This window comes from Dama dama, chromosome X (assembly GCF_033118175.1).
Source record: "Dama dama isolate Ldn47 chromosome X, ASM3311817v1, whole genome shotgun sequence".
NCBI classification, from domain to species: domain Eukaryota; kingdom Metazoa; phylum Chordata; class Mammalia; order Artiodactyla; family Cervidae; genus Dama; species Dama dama.
The window spans coordinates 62144527-62162401 of NC_083714.1; the positions used below are offsets into that span (position 1 = coordinate 62144527).

Here is a 17875-nt window from a genome sequence, read left to right on the forward strand (position 1 = left end):
CCTTCGTCCAAGCATCTACTATGGACTCAGTTTCTTGCAGATCTTTGATCAGCATAGAGACCAGATACTGTGGAAAGGATGAGTGGTAGGACTTAAGAATATCTGCATTGCTTCCGCTGGGGGGTGAGTCAACCAATTCAGGACCATTCTGCTGTCAGGGTTCTCTAGCCAGAAGACTACCAGGAACACATCTATAGGCAAAGTTGGGTTTTTTCCTTATTACAGTTTCGCAGAATGTACCCTGTAGATTTCTTAAGAGGACATTAGAAATGAAGTATTATAGGACTTGGATTTGTGTTAGGTGACTTTAGAGAGGGTTCATATTGCTCCTTATTTAATGCTGTCAGGAAGCGGAAGTGATTCTATGAATGAGTATATTAATAAATTTTGACTGAAATGAGAGAACAATAGAGCAAGACCAAAGCTATAATTGGTAAAGAAGAATAAGCCACTCATATTCAGCATTAGAAGAGGGTGTTTGGTCATTTTTTTAGTTTGCTTAGTGATCTCCCACCCCCAGTATTATTGAGATATAACTGACATAACATTGTGTAAGTTTAAGGTACACAACATGAAGTTTGATATATGAACATATTGTGAAATGATTACCACAATACAGTTACTTAACACATACATCAGTCTCACAGTTACCATTCTTTCTCTGTGTGGCAAGAATATTTAAAATCTACTCTCAGCAACTTCCTAGTATAGAGAACAGTATTATTAACTATTGTTGCTATGCTGCACATCCGATCTCCAGAACTTATTAATCTTATAAACAAACTTTGTAATCTTTGATCACCATCACCCATTTCCCCACCTCCAATCCCTGGCAACCACCAGTCTACTCTCTTTTTCTATAAATTTGTCTGTTTTAGATTTTACATATAAGTGAGATCATACAGTATTTGTCTTTCTCTGAGTTATTTTACTTAGCATAATGAAATGGCAGGATATATATATATATATATATAAACATTTTCTTTATTCATTTATCTGTTGATGAACACTCAGTTCCTCTGAACTACATGCCCAGATTGTTATCTGAGGAACAATTATGCAGTTCATTGCTGAAGTGACCTGTGTCCCCAGCAGAATCCCCCTCAAAAGTGGAAGAGTGTGAATTTTAGGTGAAACTTCAGGCAAGATATTTGAAAACTTCAGCATCTTAAGTCCATTGTGTGTTGCTACAACCTATGACAAATTGTGAACTCAGTATTTGGTCCCCTTTCACATATATGCCTGGAGACTGCAAATATGGTAGAGTCACTAGATGCCTCAGTTCAGTTCAGTAGCTCAGTCGTGCCCGACTCTTTGCAACCCCATGGACTTCAGCACACCAGGCTTCCCTGTCGATTATCAACTACTGGAGCTTGCTCAAACCCATATCCATCGAATCAGTGATGACATCCAACCATCTCATCCTCTGTCATCCACTTCTCCTCCTGCCTTCAATCTTTCCCAGCATCAGGGTCTTTTCCAATGAGTCAGTTCTTTCTATCAGGTGGCCAAAGTATTGGAGCTTCAACTTCACTTTCTTTACAGTCCAACTCTCACATCCATACATGACTACTAGAAAAACAATAGCTTTGACTAGATGGACCTTTGTCGGCAAAGTGATGTCTTTGCTTTTTAATATGCTGCCTAGATTGGTCACAGCTTTTCTTCTAAGCAGCAAGTATCTTTTAATTTCATGACTGCAATCACCATTTACAGTTATTTTGGGGCCCAGGAAGATAAAGTCTGTCACTGTTTCCATTGTTTCTCCATCTATTTGCCATGAAGTGATGGGACCAGATGCCATGATCTTCGTTTTTTGAATGTTGAGTTTTAAGCCAGCTTTTCCACTTTCCTTTTTCACTTTCATCAAGAAGCTCTTTAGTTCCTCTCCACTTTCTGCCATAAGGGTGGTGTCATCTGCATATCTGATGTTATTGATATTTCTCCCAGAAATCTTGATTCCAGCTTGTGCTTCATCCAGCCCAGCATCTTGCATGATGCACTCTGCATGTAAGTTAAATAAACAGAGTGACCATATACAGCCTTGATGTACTCCTTTCCAAATTTGGAAACAGTCCATTGTTCCATGTCCGTTTCTTGTTGTTTGTTGACCTGCATGCAGATTTCTCAGGAGGCAGGTCAGGTGGTCTGGTATTCCCATTTCTTTAAGATTTTTCCACAGTTTGTTGTGAACCACATAGTCAAAAGCTTTAGCGTAGTCAATGAAGCAGAAGTAGATGTTTTTTTTGAATTCTCTTGTTTTTTCTATGATCCAACAGATATTGGCAATTTGATCTCTGGTTCCTCTGCCTTTTCTAAAACCAGCATGAATGTCTGGAAGTTCTTTCTTCATGTACTGTTGAAGCCCAACTTGGAGAATTTTGAGCACTACTTTGTTAGAGTATGAGATTAGTGCAATTGTGCAGTAGGTTGAACATTCTTTGACATTGCCTTTCTTTGGGATTGGAATGAACACTGACCTTTTCCAGTCCTGTGGCCACTGCTGAGTTTTCCAAATTTGCTGGCATATTGAGTGCAGCACTTTCACAGCATCATCTTTTAGAATTTGAAATAGCTCAACTGGGATTCCATCACCTCCACTAGCTTTGTTCATAGTGATGATACCTAAGGCCCTTTTGACATTGCAGCCCAGGATGTTTGGCTCTAGGTGAGTGATCACACCATCGTGGTTATCTGAGTCATTAAGATCTGTTTTGTATGGTTCTTCTGTGTATTCTTGCCACCTCTTCTTAATATCTTCAGCTTCTGTTAGGTACACACCATTTGTGTCCTTTATTGTGCCCATCTTTGCATGAAATGTTCCCTTGGTATCTCTAAATTTCTTGAAGAGATCTCTAATATTTCCCATTCTATTGTTTTCCTCTATTTCTTTGCACTCTGATCACTTAGGAAGGCTTTCTTATCTCTCCTTGCTATTCTTTGGAATGCTGCATTCAGATGGATATATACCTGTCCTCTTCTCCTTTGCCTTTGGCTTCTCTTCTTTTCTCAGCTATTTGTAAGGGCTCCTCAGACAACCATTTTGCCTTTTGCACTTCTTTTTCTTGGCAATGATTTTGACTACCGCCTCCTGTACAATGTCAGGAACCTCCGTCCATAGTTCTTCATGTACTCTGTCTATCAGATCTTATCCCTTGAATCTATTTATCACTTCCTCTGTATGGGCGTCCCTGGTGGCTCAGAGGTTAAAGCGTCTGCCTGCAATGTGGGAGACCTGGGTTTGATTCCTGGGTTGGGAAGATCCCCTGGAGAAGGAAATGGCAACCCACTCCAGTACTCTTGCCTGGTGAATCCCATGGATGGAGGAGCCTGGTGGGTCCATGGGGTTGCAAAGAGTCAGACACAACTGAGAGAGTTCACTTCACTTCACTTCGTTTCAGTATAATTGTAAGGGACTTGATTTAGGTCATACCTGAATGGTCTAGTGATTTTCCCTGCTTTCTTCAATTTAAGTCTGAATTTGGCAATAAGGAATTCATGATCTGAGCCACAGTCAGCTTCTGGTCTTGTTTTGCTGACTGTGTAGAGGTTCTCCATGTTTGACTGCAAAGAATATAATCAATCTGATTTCGTTATTGACCATCTGGTAATATCTATGTGTAGAGTCATCTCTTTTGTTGTTGGAAGAGGGTGTTTGCTATGACCAGTGAATTCTCTTTTCAAAACTCTGTTAGCCTTTGCCTTTGCTAATCAAACCAGTAGGGTCTATCTGGGATTTCTCACGTGAAGTGACCTCTAAGCTGAGATCTGAGGCTAAGGAGGCTTTAGCCAGCAGAAGAGGAGAGAGTGGAGACAAATCAGATATAACCAAAGGAAATATCCTGTAACCAGGTTCATCCTTTTGGAAAATCCAAAGTGGAAACCCCTTACCCTGCAGTCTATCATGCCAGGAAAAACTTTGTGAAATTTACAGGACAGTCATAGACAGTATGTACATGAATCCCTTCTGCCCTCCTTGCTCCCATCTCAGGCATATGCTAATCAGCAGTCCCCTAAGAGGAGTCATATTATTACTATGATTTCTATCTGGAAAACCACAAAGAAGAAGAAAATCATTAGGCAAAGCACTTTAAGCATGCATTTATTTTATATGTTTTTTTTAAACTTTTGAAACATTTTTCATTCCATTTCCCAAATAATCCATTTTTCACTGGATAAAATTCAAAAATTAGATGTCTGCGCCACCTGGTGAACATATCTGGAATGGCAACTTGGCTGTCACTTAGCAGGAAGCCTTGGAAGGAGGAAGAGAACAACGTACCCATCACACGGAAATTTCTGGAAGATTATTGTGGCAAATGAAGCATTAAGGATGAGTCAGAGACCATGTACATTAAATATAGGGGCAAGAACTTTTCTTCAGCCCCTCCCTCCAATTATTACAAGAAATGTACATATATATGTGATTGAGAGAAGGGTAATGCAAAAATATATAAATTGAGATATATACATTTAAGTCACATATGTATGCATTATCTTTGCAATGAAATTCCCACTCAGGTATGTATCATAATGTTATAAAATTTTAAATCAGCTATTTTTCTGATTTCAAATTAATATTTTTATTTTAAAGCTAATGAAGTTCAGGAAGGTGTATTTATTAGAAAAAAATATTATTCTATATTTTTTATCATCTTACATAGCAAGATGTACACCTTTTGTAGTTTAGTTTACATTCCCCAGAAATATTTCTCTGTGTGAAGTACTATATAAACAGGTTTACATGAACATATATATTCTTAAAATTTTTCTCACTATATATGTATATATACACACTGTTCTTCATATGTTATATAATGTTTATGTATATATGTATATATAAAAAGCATGTATAATTATTTAATCTGTATAGGTTTGTAATGCATAGTTCTTATTTAACTTATTTCAATAGATTTGAATGACACACTTTTTACTAATCAGATTTATTTATATAAGACCATATTAAACAGTTGCTTATAAAATGCTTTTCCTATAATTCATATGCCTTTATATATGAGAATTTTGGAGGGAATAGAGAAAGGTTTTTTTTTTGACTTTGCCTAAATTTCTCTAATAACTTTGTAGCAGAGTTAAAAGCTTTTCTTGTACCACATATCCAGTTTTTAGTTTTTCTAGTGTCAATGCCATGCTGATACAACCCTCTCCCCCATATCGTGGTCTTGAAGATGATGTAAGTGAAATCCACTCCTTGGGTATAGGGCCCCAGGGATTGAACTTTGTAAGGGATTTGCATGGGGTTCAGGTCGAAGCAGAGGGAATTAGCCTCCATGAAGGGAAGGAAATGATCATTTATGGAATTATTTTAGGTCAGATACACTTTACATGATATCTCCTATAAGCAAACAAATATTCAAATATTTTCCCCATTATTTGTCAATGTAGAATTTGGTCTAAAGTTTTCTTACATTTTGTCCTGAAGTTCTCAAGGCTTTGAGTCTAGAATTCCCAGTGAACTAATAGTTGATGCAATCCTATGTATTATACATTTTTTTCTATTATAGCTGTATTATTCTTAAATTTAAAAATCTATAAATCTAAAGAATTTCTGTACTATCAAAAAAATACAAAGATTTAAAAGCTGAGAGTCAATATTTCAAACAATGCTACAGATTTTGTGCTTATATTCAATAATTGAAAGGACTTTTACTTATCAGCGGAAAAAGGGACAAAAGACAATAGCAAATAACTCACCTAAAAAGCAAAATGCTGTCTCCAAAAACATCTGGAAAGATGACCAACCACAATAACTGAGGAAATGAAAATCTGGAGTTGTCTTGATAAGTGAAAAACTCAATTTACAGAAAACTGTGCACATTAAATCACTTCATTGGTGTCCGACTCTGTGTAACCCTGTGGACTGTAGCTTGCCAGGCTTCTCTGTCCATGAGATTCTCCAGGCAAGAATACTGGAGTGGGTTGCCATGCCCTCCTCTAGGGGATATTTCCCACCCAGGGATCAAACTTGTGTCTCTTATGTCTCCTGCATTGGCAGGCAGGTTCTTTACCACAAGCGCCACCCGAGAAACCCGCAGAAAACTGTATGTATGTGATTGCAAATTTTAGAAGGATGCACAGTATCTAAAATGACATAAATACACAAATATTTTAAGTTAGGTATACATATTACTTAAAGAGTGCTGCAGTCCATGGGGTCGCAAAGAGTCAGACACTACTGAGCGACTGAACCAAATTACTTAAAGAGAAACACATCTGGAGTGTGAACACCAGTCTTTTTGCATTGAATATATTGGGATCTGCAAGTCATGGTGAGGGGATCATATATATGGAATGTGTAAAATAATTTCATTTTTAAGTATAGATTATTAAATGTTTAATATGTTTTGATAAGGAAAGTTTGTTTAAACAATTGAAAATAATAACCAAATGACAAAAAAGTTCATATATATCATGTTGTCGAAATGTTCACATGATACTGTTTTATAAAAAATAAAATATTTCAGCTTTTGACTTGACAGTTTATCTGTATTGAGTGTGATTTTCTGTCTTATGCTTCTTTTACCTCAAATGTTCACATTCTCATATGCAGATTTTTCTCCACCTCTCTGTGGCTGGACTTCCTCTTTTAGGAAGGACAGAGATCCAGGAAGGGGTTGTGGGCAAGGAGTGGAAAATTCCAGAAAGTAGTGGAAGATCCCAGAAGTTTCTGGCTGGTGCACTAGAGCTACAATTCTGTTTCTGGCCACTAGGGTCATCTATCTACATTGACTATATATCATATATTATATAGGCTTCCCAGGTGGTGCTAGTGGTAAAGAACCTGCCTGAGAATGCAGAAGATATAAGAGACATGAGTTCAATCCCTGGGTGGGGAGGATGCCCTGGAGAAGGGCATGGCAACCCATTCCAGTGTATGTTTCTTCTCTCTCTCTGTTTTTTTTTTTTTTTTCTCTTGTTGTTACTCTCTCTAAGATGAACTGGTATTAATTTCAGACATTTGACTACTATCACATTTTGTTACTTTGTACCAACTTAACCAAGAATTTAGTGAATCTGTGCATAGGGAAATCAACCCAATTCCTTGGAGCTCAATTCCAGTCTCTGTTAATCCAGGTAGCATCCGAATGACTCCACAAGCTCCAGCACCTCGGTAAGCCTCAGCAACCTTGAAAAGTTGGTTCTGACATCAGAATCTCCTTGTGAGGAATACATGAAAGAACAGATGCAATGTAGCAAGTACAGAACTTTTCCTACCTCTGGCACTCACAGTTCTCTGGGTCTGCAGAATGAAGGAACACAGTGTAATGTAGCAGATGCAGAATCTGGCATAGAGAGTTCTCTGTGTTTGTATCTATAAGTACCTGGGTCCCCAGTGCCTCCTAACACCTCTGTAGGAGTGGTTTAGTTGGAAACGGTCCCTGGGCGTTAAGCTGGTAGAAAACCCAGAGGGCTGTTACTATAAGAAGTTAAAGCTCCTCTGGCCCCCAGGGCTCTCCTCCCCTATGCCCTTGGGGAAAGGACTTCCTGTAAGGACTCCATCTTGCTTGGCATTGACAGAGAGTTTGGGGCCTGCTCTCTCTTTCCTTGGCAGCCTTCCTTGATATTCTCCAAACCTCCAGTTCCAGACCCACGCGTTCTCTTCTAGAGCAGCCTGTGAGGACAGCGGTGACAAATCTCTGCCTTCAGGTCACTCCATGGGTGAGTCAGTCTGCATGAGAACTTCTTTTCAGATCTCCACAGGACAGGAGGGTTTCTGGGTTCCCTTCCCCACCCCAACGCACATGACCCCTAACCAGCCAACCCTCCTTTAGAGAAAGAGGGGAGACGGCCTAGACTGACTGTTTTCTACTCTCCTGAGGAAATGGGCCAAATGGGCTCTGACACACCCGTCCTGATTGCAGGTGGGAAACTTACCCTCTTATGGAAATGGCCATGGCTGGGTGAATTTTTTTCCTTGGCTAAGGAAAAGGCATGAGTAATGTGATCTTCTTGGGTCTAGGGTTTGGAGAGTGGGGATGGTAACCTAGGTGGAGGGTGGGATTGTGTAAACTAATGTTCTTTGTATTTATACTAGAGGTGAGGGAGGGGCGGAAACCCCACCATTGCTACTGAATATTGCATTAACTAGTCAGGGTAAATTGTATTAGTCCTTAGAAGTTTTTGAGGCTTGCTTTTGTGCCTAGCATATGATCTATTCTGAAATGTTCAGTGAGTATTTGCTATGTACATTGTTCTATGTCAATTAAATAAATTTGTATATTTAAGTCACATTTAAAAATCCTCTCCCTCTAGCTGAGTTTTGTTTGCCATTTTGTGTCACTCAGTGAGACGTGTTAAAGTTTCCCACTGTGACTGTGGATTTGTCCATTCCCACTTATTTCTATCAGGTTTTATTTTGCATATTTTGGCTCTATTTTAAGACATGCATACAAATTTAGAATTTTGTATTAATATCTTCTTATTGCATTGAACCTGTCATCATAAAGAAATCTCCCTCTTTCTCTTATAATGTTTCTCTTTAAACTGTACCTTTTCTTTTACTAATATGGTTATACCAGTTTTCTGTAGGCTAATGTGGACAAGATATACATTTTGTCATTTTTTATTTTCAGATTTTCCTGATGATTAGATTTCACATGTTTCTCTTTTCAAGAGTGTTTGATGAAATGTTTCTTGTCCAGTCTGAAAATATATGTCTTTCTATTTAGAATATTTATCCTGAATCTTTTAATGTAAAAATAGATATAATTTGCTTTATGTGTATCATATTGCTATGTATTTATTTTTGCTGCTTCTAAGTTCCTTTTCCTTTCCTTTGAAATGGTTAATATTTTGTAACTATTGAATTCTTAATTCATGCAGATATCTAAACATTCTTTTGCTATTCTTGTAGTGCTTACCCTTCATATTACAAAGTGCATTTTTGCCTTTTAACAGTCTGGTGGTGGTGCATGGTAAGTCACTTCAGTTTTGTCCAACTCTTTGGGACACCATGGACTGTAGCCCGCCAGGCTCTTCTGTCCATGGAATTCTCCAGGCAAGAATACTAGACGGGGCTGCCATTCCCTTCAGCAGGGTATCCTTCCAACCCAGGAATCAAACCCAGGTCTCCTTAATTGCAGGTGGATTCTTTACCATCTGTGCCACTAGGGAGGTCCTTTCACAGTCTAATATTAGTTAATTAGTTCTTTAAAACTCCTCAGACAATTATGGGACCTTGAGACACTTTGATTCCACATACTCTCTCCAAATTTATTGCCATTCATTTTCATTCTGTATATATGTGAACCCCCAGAAAATATTCCTATCATCATTTTATATAGTTTAAATTTGCCTACATATTCACAAATGACATTAGTCTTTCTTTCCTGTATCTATGTGACTCCATCTGGGATGATATTTCTTCTGCCCAAAGAAGAGCCTGTAACATTACTTTTAGTTTGAGTTTTCTGGTCACAAAATTTCTGACTTTTTGTTACATTATGGTGAAATGAATACATTTTTAAGGAATGTTTTTCCTTAAATTTTTTCTCCAACTAACATTGTTATCCTAAGTTGATATCTTGTTACTTTTGGAAACTTCTCAACCAAGTTCTCTTCAAATATCAGTTCTCTACTTTTCCCGCTCCTTCTCTCTGGGATTCACATTAACCATGTGTTTGGTATACTCACTGCATCACCTTTAATTCTCTACACCTCACTTTTGGTATTTTCCATATTATATGTGGGAGGAGAAGGGGACAACAGAGGATGAGATAGTTGGATTGCATCACCAACTCAATGGACATGAGTCTGAGTAAACTCTGGGAGTTGGTGATGGACAGGGAGGCCTGGCATGCTGCAGTCCATGGGGTCACAAAGAGACACGACTGAGTGACTGAACTGAACTGAACTGATATATCTTTCCAGGCTCCATTCTGGATATTTTCATCAGATTTATCTTTCATTTCTCTAATTCTTCCTCCAGTGAGGCAGACCAGCTTTAACCCTTGAACATCACACCAGGGTAGATTTCAGGGTATGTTTTATTGTCCCCCTAGAGCAGAGCAGAGAAGTAAGACTTGGTGATTAAAAGTCACTTGTCCCACGTCACCTAGCCTGAACCAAGTAGAGCAGGATCTAACATCACAGACTACACTCTAGATCCAGACCCTTTCCTCTGTGCCTGTTTTCTTCTTAGCTGTGAATGCTCTGCACCTCTCATTTCCTGACTAGTGGAGCCACAGTGAAGTCTCTCAGCCTTTGTTTTTAGCACTGTGATGCATTTCTGTTTAGATTATACAATCAGTGATATTTTTTCCTTAGCCATGATATTTACCCAAGACTTTTGGTATTGGGACCACTGACCTGTTATTGTCAATTTTAGAGCACTCTGATAAACTGAACCCTTTACAAAGAAGAGCACGAAGCTGGAGGTTTTTTCGAAGGCGACACAACTGTTCGTCTGAGCATGTCACTTCCCAGCAGCAGCAAGATAATGATTCAGGTGATGTTCCCATGGACGTCCAAGCAAGATAGTAAGTGACCAGTCAGCATGGCTGACATGTACCAATCAGTGAACAACAAAACCTTGTAGTTAAACATGTTATTCTTCTCTCCAATCTGGAAGAGTGAGGAATGATGGGATCTGGCTAATGTTTAAGCAATCTTTATTATAGCTCTGATATCATGTGGGAAAATGTGGAGAAGACTTTCTAAATCTATATGGACCACTTTCTTCTCTCCACTTCCCCACAGTGCTCCCTATGCTGTTCCACCCCATCATCAGAGAAGCAGTTTTCAGAAACAAGACCAAATGCATATTAATACGGAGACAAAGCAAAAGCCTCCAGAGAGAAAAATGGAGAGAAACAGACAGGATGAGACCTTGGGGAGCTGGTTCAAGATCATAGTGAGTGTTCTGGCTAAATGGACCTAATATGTAGAAGATGACAGAGAGAGTCATGTTGAATTTGTGTAGAGATGCTGGGAACTTTTCTGGGGCAGTGGTGTTGGTAATGTCTTCTTATTACTAGGGACTATCTTCCTAGATTATCTAAGGGAAAGTTCAGAGAAGCAATAGAAAGGAAACAGACTGACTGCAAGGAGGAGCATGGGAGAGGTTGTCTAAAAGCAAAGGAGGAAACCTACTGCCAGGGAGATGAAGCACTTCACACCAGATCACACAGTTTGGCTCAAGCTGAGTGTGGGAGGATGTTGAGTCTCTGTGGTCCATGTCAGAGTGGCAGGCCAGGTCTATCTCACATGGATCTCTTGGAACTTTATAAAAGGAAATGCATGTGAAACATATTATTTTTTTCAGGAAGAGAATATGAATGGAAAGAAACTATATTTAGCAAATCCATGCCTTGTACAAAAGTTAGCGATAACAGATATTGTCCTATCTTAAGAATTTATTTAAAGACTGAAAATAGGTCCTAAAGTAAGACACAGTTGGGTCTTATCTTAACCTTGGATTCTATTGCATCAATTTTGTTTCCCATTTCTTCTTTGGCCTCTAGATTCCCTTTGGTGTAAAATACGATGAGAAGTGGCTGCTGAATTTGATTCAGAAGCAATGCAGTGTCCCCTTCATTCCAGTAGAAGTAAGACAGGACATGGAAATGACGAGACAAAATGGTGTAAGTGGCAGGCCCAGATAAGAAATGGCTCTGGTCTCATATTTTGCTTCTCTTGTCACTCTCCCTACAGTTTCACTATGAGAAAATGCAGGCCCAGTTCTTTGTAGAGAATGCCAGCATTGCCTGTGCATTGAAGAATGTCAATGGCAAGATTTTCAATGAGGATAATGAAAAGGTGTGTGTCAAGGGCATGAACAGGGCTGAATAGGGGCAAGAGGGAAGGAGAGGGGCATGGTATTGCTTGATCCCATGCACAGCTTTCCCGGAGCTTACCCAGCCCCTCTTGTGTTCTCTACAGATATTTATCTTTGTTGAACCCTGTGATGCACCCCCATCTGTGCAGAAGGCACTGAAGTCTGAAAAGGTGGAACAGATGAAGGTAATGCAGACTCAACACAAGCTGTGCACTGATACCCAAACCCACCTCTTCCCCCCACTCACCCTCAGACACAGAGCCACAGAACCCCATCCCTAACTCTGAAGCTGACCATGAGCAAACCATATGATTTCCGCCAGCAATCTCTTGACATCCAGAGACTCCTCTTTGGCCCTGGTATGGCTGTAGTAGTAACTGTAGGACAGGTGAGGGTAGAGGGTCTGTCTGGGAAGGACACTCAGAGATGATATCATGGGGATGGGGTGGTGCTGGAGGTGCACCAGCCAGGGCCCTCTCAGCCTGTGTTTCCCTCCTGGTTTCCTGGAGACTTGATGATCTATGATATTGGAATGACATGGAACCATAGAAATGGCATGCCTGCCTCCCTGCACATCCATCCAGGGATCAGGTCCAAGGTGAAGACCTAGGCCCAATGTTGATGCTGATGGTGAGGATTGGAAAGATCAGATAGAAGAGGCATATTGGTCTCAGATATCCCCTTTGGAGTCCTCACTCTTCTTTCTTCATCATAGCTTTCATCCTTGGACCAGAGCAACAAAAAACCCTACATGGTGCATAGCCTGTCCACCATTATGGATAATGCTTCCCACACCAAGAACTTGAATCTCTCCAACACTGAGGTAAGGTGGAACACTCAGATCTTCCTTTAAAAGGGATGTGGGAAGGCTTATGGGATGGTGACAGATGACGGGAAGTGGATTTGTAGGGAAAAGTTGGGTGTGGATGCAAAGCCATCTAGTCCATGTGGGTGTTCCCCATAATTCCAGGTGAAGTCTGCTGGGGAGATGGACAAGGGTCAACAGCTGGAACCACAAGGGATGTGGGTTGACAGAAATGCCATGTGCACCACCTCCCGTGATAAGTCAACCAACATAAGGTCTCTCTCTACCTCGTCTCTATACCCTTCTGTCTCTCTCATCTCTCACCTCCTCCCTCCACTCCATGTCTGTCTTCATCCCCCTCCCTCCCTCCTGAGTCCCACCTCACTCACTTCCCTGTCACAGCCTCCTGGGTCATCCTTAAGGTTTGTCCTGACTTTACAGAGTGATGAAACCCCTGTGAAGTAGCAAAGCCCTGGGCTCTCATCCCCCCCATTTCCTCTTCTCTCCACAGACTTCACTGGGTGGTGGAGAAAGGAAGGGAGGGAGGGGAGGAAGACCTCCAGCAAGGGTTTGAATTGCTGGTCTTTGTGGCACTGGAGAAGGGAGTCAGGACAGTCTGGCTGGGAGCTATCCAGGGGAAATGAGCAGGAAGAGGGAGTGGGAGGAAGGGATAGAGGGAGCAGTCTTCCTCTGGGTCAACCCATGGAGTGGTGACCAAGGCTCTGGAAGTCTAGGATACTGCGTGGTGGGCAGGGGGCACACAGAGGGCTGTGATTGCTGTAAGTGACTTGCTCCCATGAAGAGGGTCACATCCACATTTTCACTGGCTTTTCTCTTTTGTCTTGATTTTGGCAGCACCATCCTGGAGTTGTTCCCCAGGTTACTAAGCTTGGTAAGCGTATCCCTTGATCATAGACTCCTCTAACTAGCACTGACAGTTCCCACAAACTACTCTGAAACCCATTAGGACCTGTCCAAGTTCCATTTTTGAACCTGACCCTTACATATCCTGTGGGAGGAAGAGTGTACCATCCTCTGTGGGAACCTGAAAAGGCCTTGAATCTTCTTCAGCCATGCTCTCCACAGGCTTCGGGGACCCATGGAAATGACAGAACATGTAGTCCTGCCCCTGGCCTTCCCAGGACCCTTTCTCCTCTGATCTCAGACCCCCGCCCCATCCTGGGCCCATTCTTTTCCCTGATCCAGCATCACATCCTGGACTGCCTTGCTGACTTCCTCTTCCCTCCCCTAGGATGGCCAGGAGACACCCTCAGGGCCTAAGTGTGCTATTGAAGTCCCCAAATGCTTACCAACATGCAAGGTGAGCATGGAGGATCCAGCAGGGTTCTAGGTGGTACACGAGGGGGTGTCAGCCCTGGTCCTGAGGACTGTTTTGATTCTAGGGAAGCTTCTTTGGATCTGATGAGCTGAAGAGTCTAATCATGCAATTCCTGCAGCAGTAAGTACCCTTGGGAATCTGAGCAAGGGGAGGGCTGGTACAGGGGAGGCCACCCAAACTCAGGTCTGCTCATGGGAGTTTTCAAGTCTCCTTTGAGCTCCATACCACAGAGCTAGACTGTCCTTACTGTTCCCCCTCAGGTATTACTTGATCCATGACTATGGGGACCGCCAGGGACTCCTGTGTGCTTATCACGAGGAGGCCTGCTTCTCCCTGACCATTCCATTCCACCTCAAGGACCCAGGACCGTGAGTATCACAGCCCAGATTCCTCCCCAGGGGCATCTGGTTCCCCAGCAGATGCAGGCCAGCTCCTGCTGACACCTATGCTGGTTGGACCACCACCCAAGTTTCCTCTGTGTCTCCTAGAAGCAGCATGTGTGCATACTTCAAGAACAGCAGGAATATGAAGAAGCTCAAGGACCCCAGTGAGTGTGTGGTGGGAAAACTGTGCAGGAAAGGGCAGTGAATGGAAGATTCATAGGGTCCCTGACCTTTGCTTGCTTCCCCTCCCCCACAGATCTGCGGTTCCAGCTGCTGAAACACACAAAATGTGACATTGTGCATGCCCTCTGTGGGTTGCCCAAAACTCAGCATGACTTCAGGTCCTTCATGGTGGACATGTGGTTCCAGACGGTGGGCACCTGCTTCCTGCCTTGTTGGGAGCAGGGGTGGGAAGCTGCAGATGGGGAGGAGTCAAGTTGGGGGGTGACTGAGTACCTGGGCTCTTCTCTTTCAGGAATCAATGCTCTGCTTCTCTGTGAATGGGGTGTTCAAGGAAGGTGAGTATTCATAGATCCCTCCCAGACCCTCCACTGCTCCCTCCCCTGGCTGGGCTCCCTCCCTCCATCCTTCCAGCTTCCCTCACCTCCCCTGCCTTCCATTCCATCCCTTCCTCTGGACTCCCCTCCCTCCCCTTCTCTTCCCCTTTTATCCCTCCCCTCCCCCCCTCTTTCCTCTCTGTGATCTCCAGCCCTCAGCCTTCCCACAGACAACCCAGGTCTGAACTGCGTCCATGTCTGCCCTGTTCACTCTAGGCATTAGGGACACAGGATGTGGAGTTTTGTGACTCCCATACCAGATCCTTACACTGAGAACTTGGGCCAATACTTAACCTTGCAGTTTCCCCATATACCCACATCTTGGGCAGTTAAGAAAAATGTATCCCATGAACTTGCAAAGTGGTTGTCATGGGGACATGTTACTGGGAGCAGACCGCCCTCCAGTTGCCCTACAGTTACCCTCCCCATTCCTAACACCCAGGCTCCCCAAGTGAACAACTGACCCCTCAGCATGAGTGTCAAGTCAGACCCTGACTGGGGATCCCTATGGGAACCTGTAAACACATGGGGCTTTAAGGGGGTACTCTTGTTTATTGTTTGTTGTTGAAGTGGAAGGAAGGTCTCCTGGCTGTGTGCGTGCCTTCACCAGGACTTTCATCACTACCCCTGCCACCCCTTCCAGGTAAGAGCTGTGTTGTGGGCGGGATGGCCCATCCAGCCTGGTCTCAGGGCCCTGGGCATGTGGTGGTGCAGACCTTAGGCTGACTCAGTATTGTGGAAAGCCAGCAGGTAGTTCCAAGGGGCAGTCTAGCCTAGTGGTTAGGAAGAGCATGGGCTTTCTCCTTGAGCACATGGGTTTTCTCCTTGACCCAACGCTCATTCTCTGTGTGACTTTGGTTAAGTCAAAGGGCCTCTCTGTGGCTTGGTATCTTCTTCTGAAAATGGGGATCAGAATGTACACTTCTGTACTGTAGTGTACTGGGCTGCTGTTCAGGGTAGATATGAAGTTGTCCCTGGGTTGGGGATCAGGCTATTCATTGACTGAAGCTGGTAGACAATCTCTCTGAAGGTGGGCTCTGTACAAGGGGCAGAAGAACCAGTCAAGGAGCCTGGGGACAGACACAGGAGGGGGATGGAAGGAATCTGGTTGCTGAGTGCCAGTGGGAGCAGATCATTGCTGGGGGTTTGGGTTGGTACATCTGTCAATTGTCTAAGAGTCCATATTTCCTCCAGTTTTTGTATTGTGAATGATAAGCTGTTTGTGAGTGACTTCAGCCCCAAGAAGACTGAGCCTGTGCTCTTCATCCCAAAGCCTGAACCCTCTGTCAACTCCATGCCCACCTTCTCCTTGGAGCAACAGGAAATAGTGCAGGATTTCTCCATCCAGTCTGGGATGAACTTCCAGCAGTCTCAGAAGTGATGCTGAAGATCATAGTGCACATACGTGCACACATATGCTCATTGCCTTGGAAAATCATTCATTGTGTTCAATTTTGTGGGGAGATGAAGTTTAATCAAAATGTGATTGACAGCATATCTGTGTGTGTTTGTTTCTCTTTCTAGGTCTCCTCTAGCCCAATCACCCCCTTCTCACTAGTGTAAATTTGTCTTCAGCTCAGACTCCCACTGGATTCCAATCTCAGGATTCAGTAATCCAGAAAATGATAGATAAGGAGGGACTGCTGCCAGGTGGTGAAAAATTCCAGAGAACTCTGATTGAAGACATTATAACAAGATCCCAAGTTCCATCCCTTCTTTCCCCTTGCTGAAAACCCTCGTCTAAGGCTCCCATAGCTGACATTCTTATCTGGCCACCTGGTTCCATCCATCTTCATTTTTAAGAAAAAGAAGTACATTTTGTAAAGAATAACAGATGTCTTGGAATGGCTTATTTAGTATAAATCCAGTTCTGTTTGGAAAATTCTATGTATATCACAGCAATTCCATCTGTTGTTGACCCCAAATCTACATCACATTCATTGGTGTATCTCTTCCCCCATCAATGTAGGTTGACTTGTTCCCACTGTAGAGGGTCCCTCCAAAGGAGCAGAGTGTTTACCTCCATCACCCACCTCTGTATCAGCTGCCCAGTTCTCCCACACCCTGTCATCCCATTATTGGGACACTGGATACAGCTGTCCAGACTTCAGTCTCTGCCCCATTTCTCTTAGAACCCTGTGTTTCCTTATGCTGCTGACTGCTGATACACTACTGCTACCTGGTGATTCATTTTATGCAGACTCTGGAGTATACTTTACCAGCTTCTTTAACACCTATCAGATTTCTTTTTTCAAACAGAATTAAAATTATGTTATACTTAGTTCAATATGCTGGCTTTTAAGGGAGAACATTGTATTTTTTTTTCTCTTTAAATAAAATTCTTTGTAGAGAACTTGGATTCTGGAGTTATGTTGGTGCTACCTCATGACAAGCCTGACAGCAGCTTGAACAGGCAGAGCAGGCAGGTGGGAGGGAAGGTCTATGTGTTGCCAAAATTCACCAGACAGAGCTTTCTGGAATTTTTTAATGATGGTTAAAGTCATTATACCAAGATCTGAAGTTCCATTCCTTCTTTCCCCTTGCTGATCATCCTGGTCTGAGGCTCTCATAGCTGACATTCTGATCTGGCCACCTGGTGCGTAAAGAGAGAAACCCAGTTACAGGTACACTGAGGTATCTAGACAGAAAGCACAGCCCCTCTCCATGTGTTAGCACTCTATTCACTCTTTGATTTACTTTCTCTGCAACCTCTCACAGATTTTTCACTAAGGGCCTTCTCCTCACTGACCGATGAGCTCTGTTCATCAGCTCAACACAATACTGTTCTGCCAAGTTTACCCCAAATTTAACATTCACCCTCACTATCTTTTCTAAATTTTTATTTGTGGTAAAAAAAAAAGCATAAAATATAGTTTTCTACCTTAATCACTTAAACATTTTAAAGTGTGTAGTTCAGTAGTATTAATTTTAATAATCTTTTCCTTTAGCCTTTATATTAAGTGGTTAATATCCCAATCTGTTACAGAATTAGATTTT

The 17875-nt window shown here is 42.3% G+C and overlaps 1 protein-coding gene across 1 annotated transcript; it reads left to right on the top strand.

The window, feature by feature from the left end:
- The first annotated feature begins 7103 nt into the window (after positions 1-7103).
- On the top strand, positions 7104-16259 carry LOC133052692 (nuclear RNA export factor 3-like). Its single transcript, XM_061137586.1, has 19 exons — positions 7104-7129; positions 8917-8933; positions 10346-10496; positions 10717-10870; positions 11481-11564; positions 11671-11775; positions 11899-11979; positions 12276-12392; positions 12510-12617; positions 12765-12874; positions 13455-13491; positions 13852-13920; positions 14003-14058; positions 14199-14306; positions 14427-14485; positions 14578-14693; positions 14797-14839; positions 15449-15521; positions 16073-16259. The coding sequence occupies exons 1-19, from the start codon at positions 7104-7106 to the stop codon at positions 16257-16259; spliced, it is 1701 nt and encodes a 566-aa protein (XP_060993569.1).
- The last annotated feature ends 1616 nt before the right edge of the window (positions 16260-17875 follow it).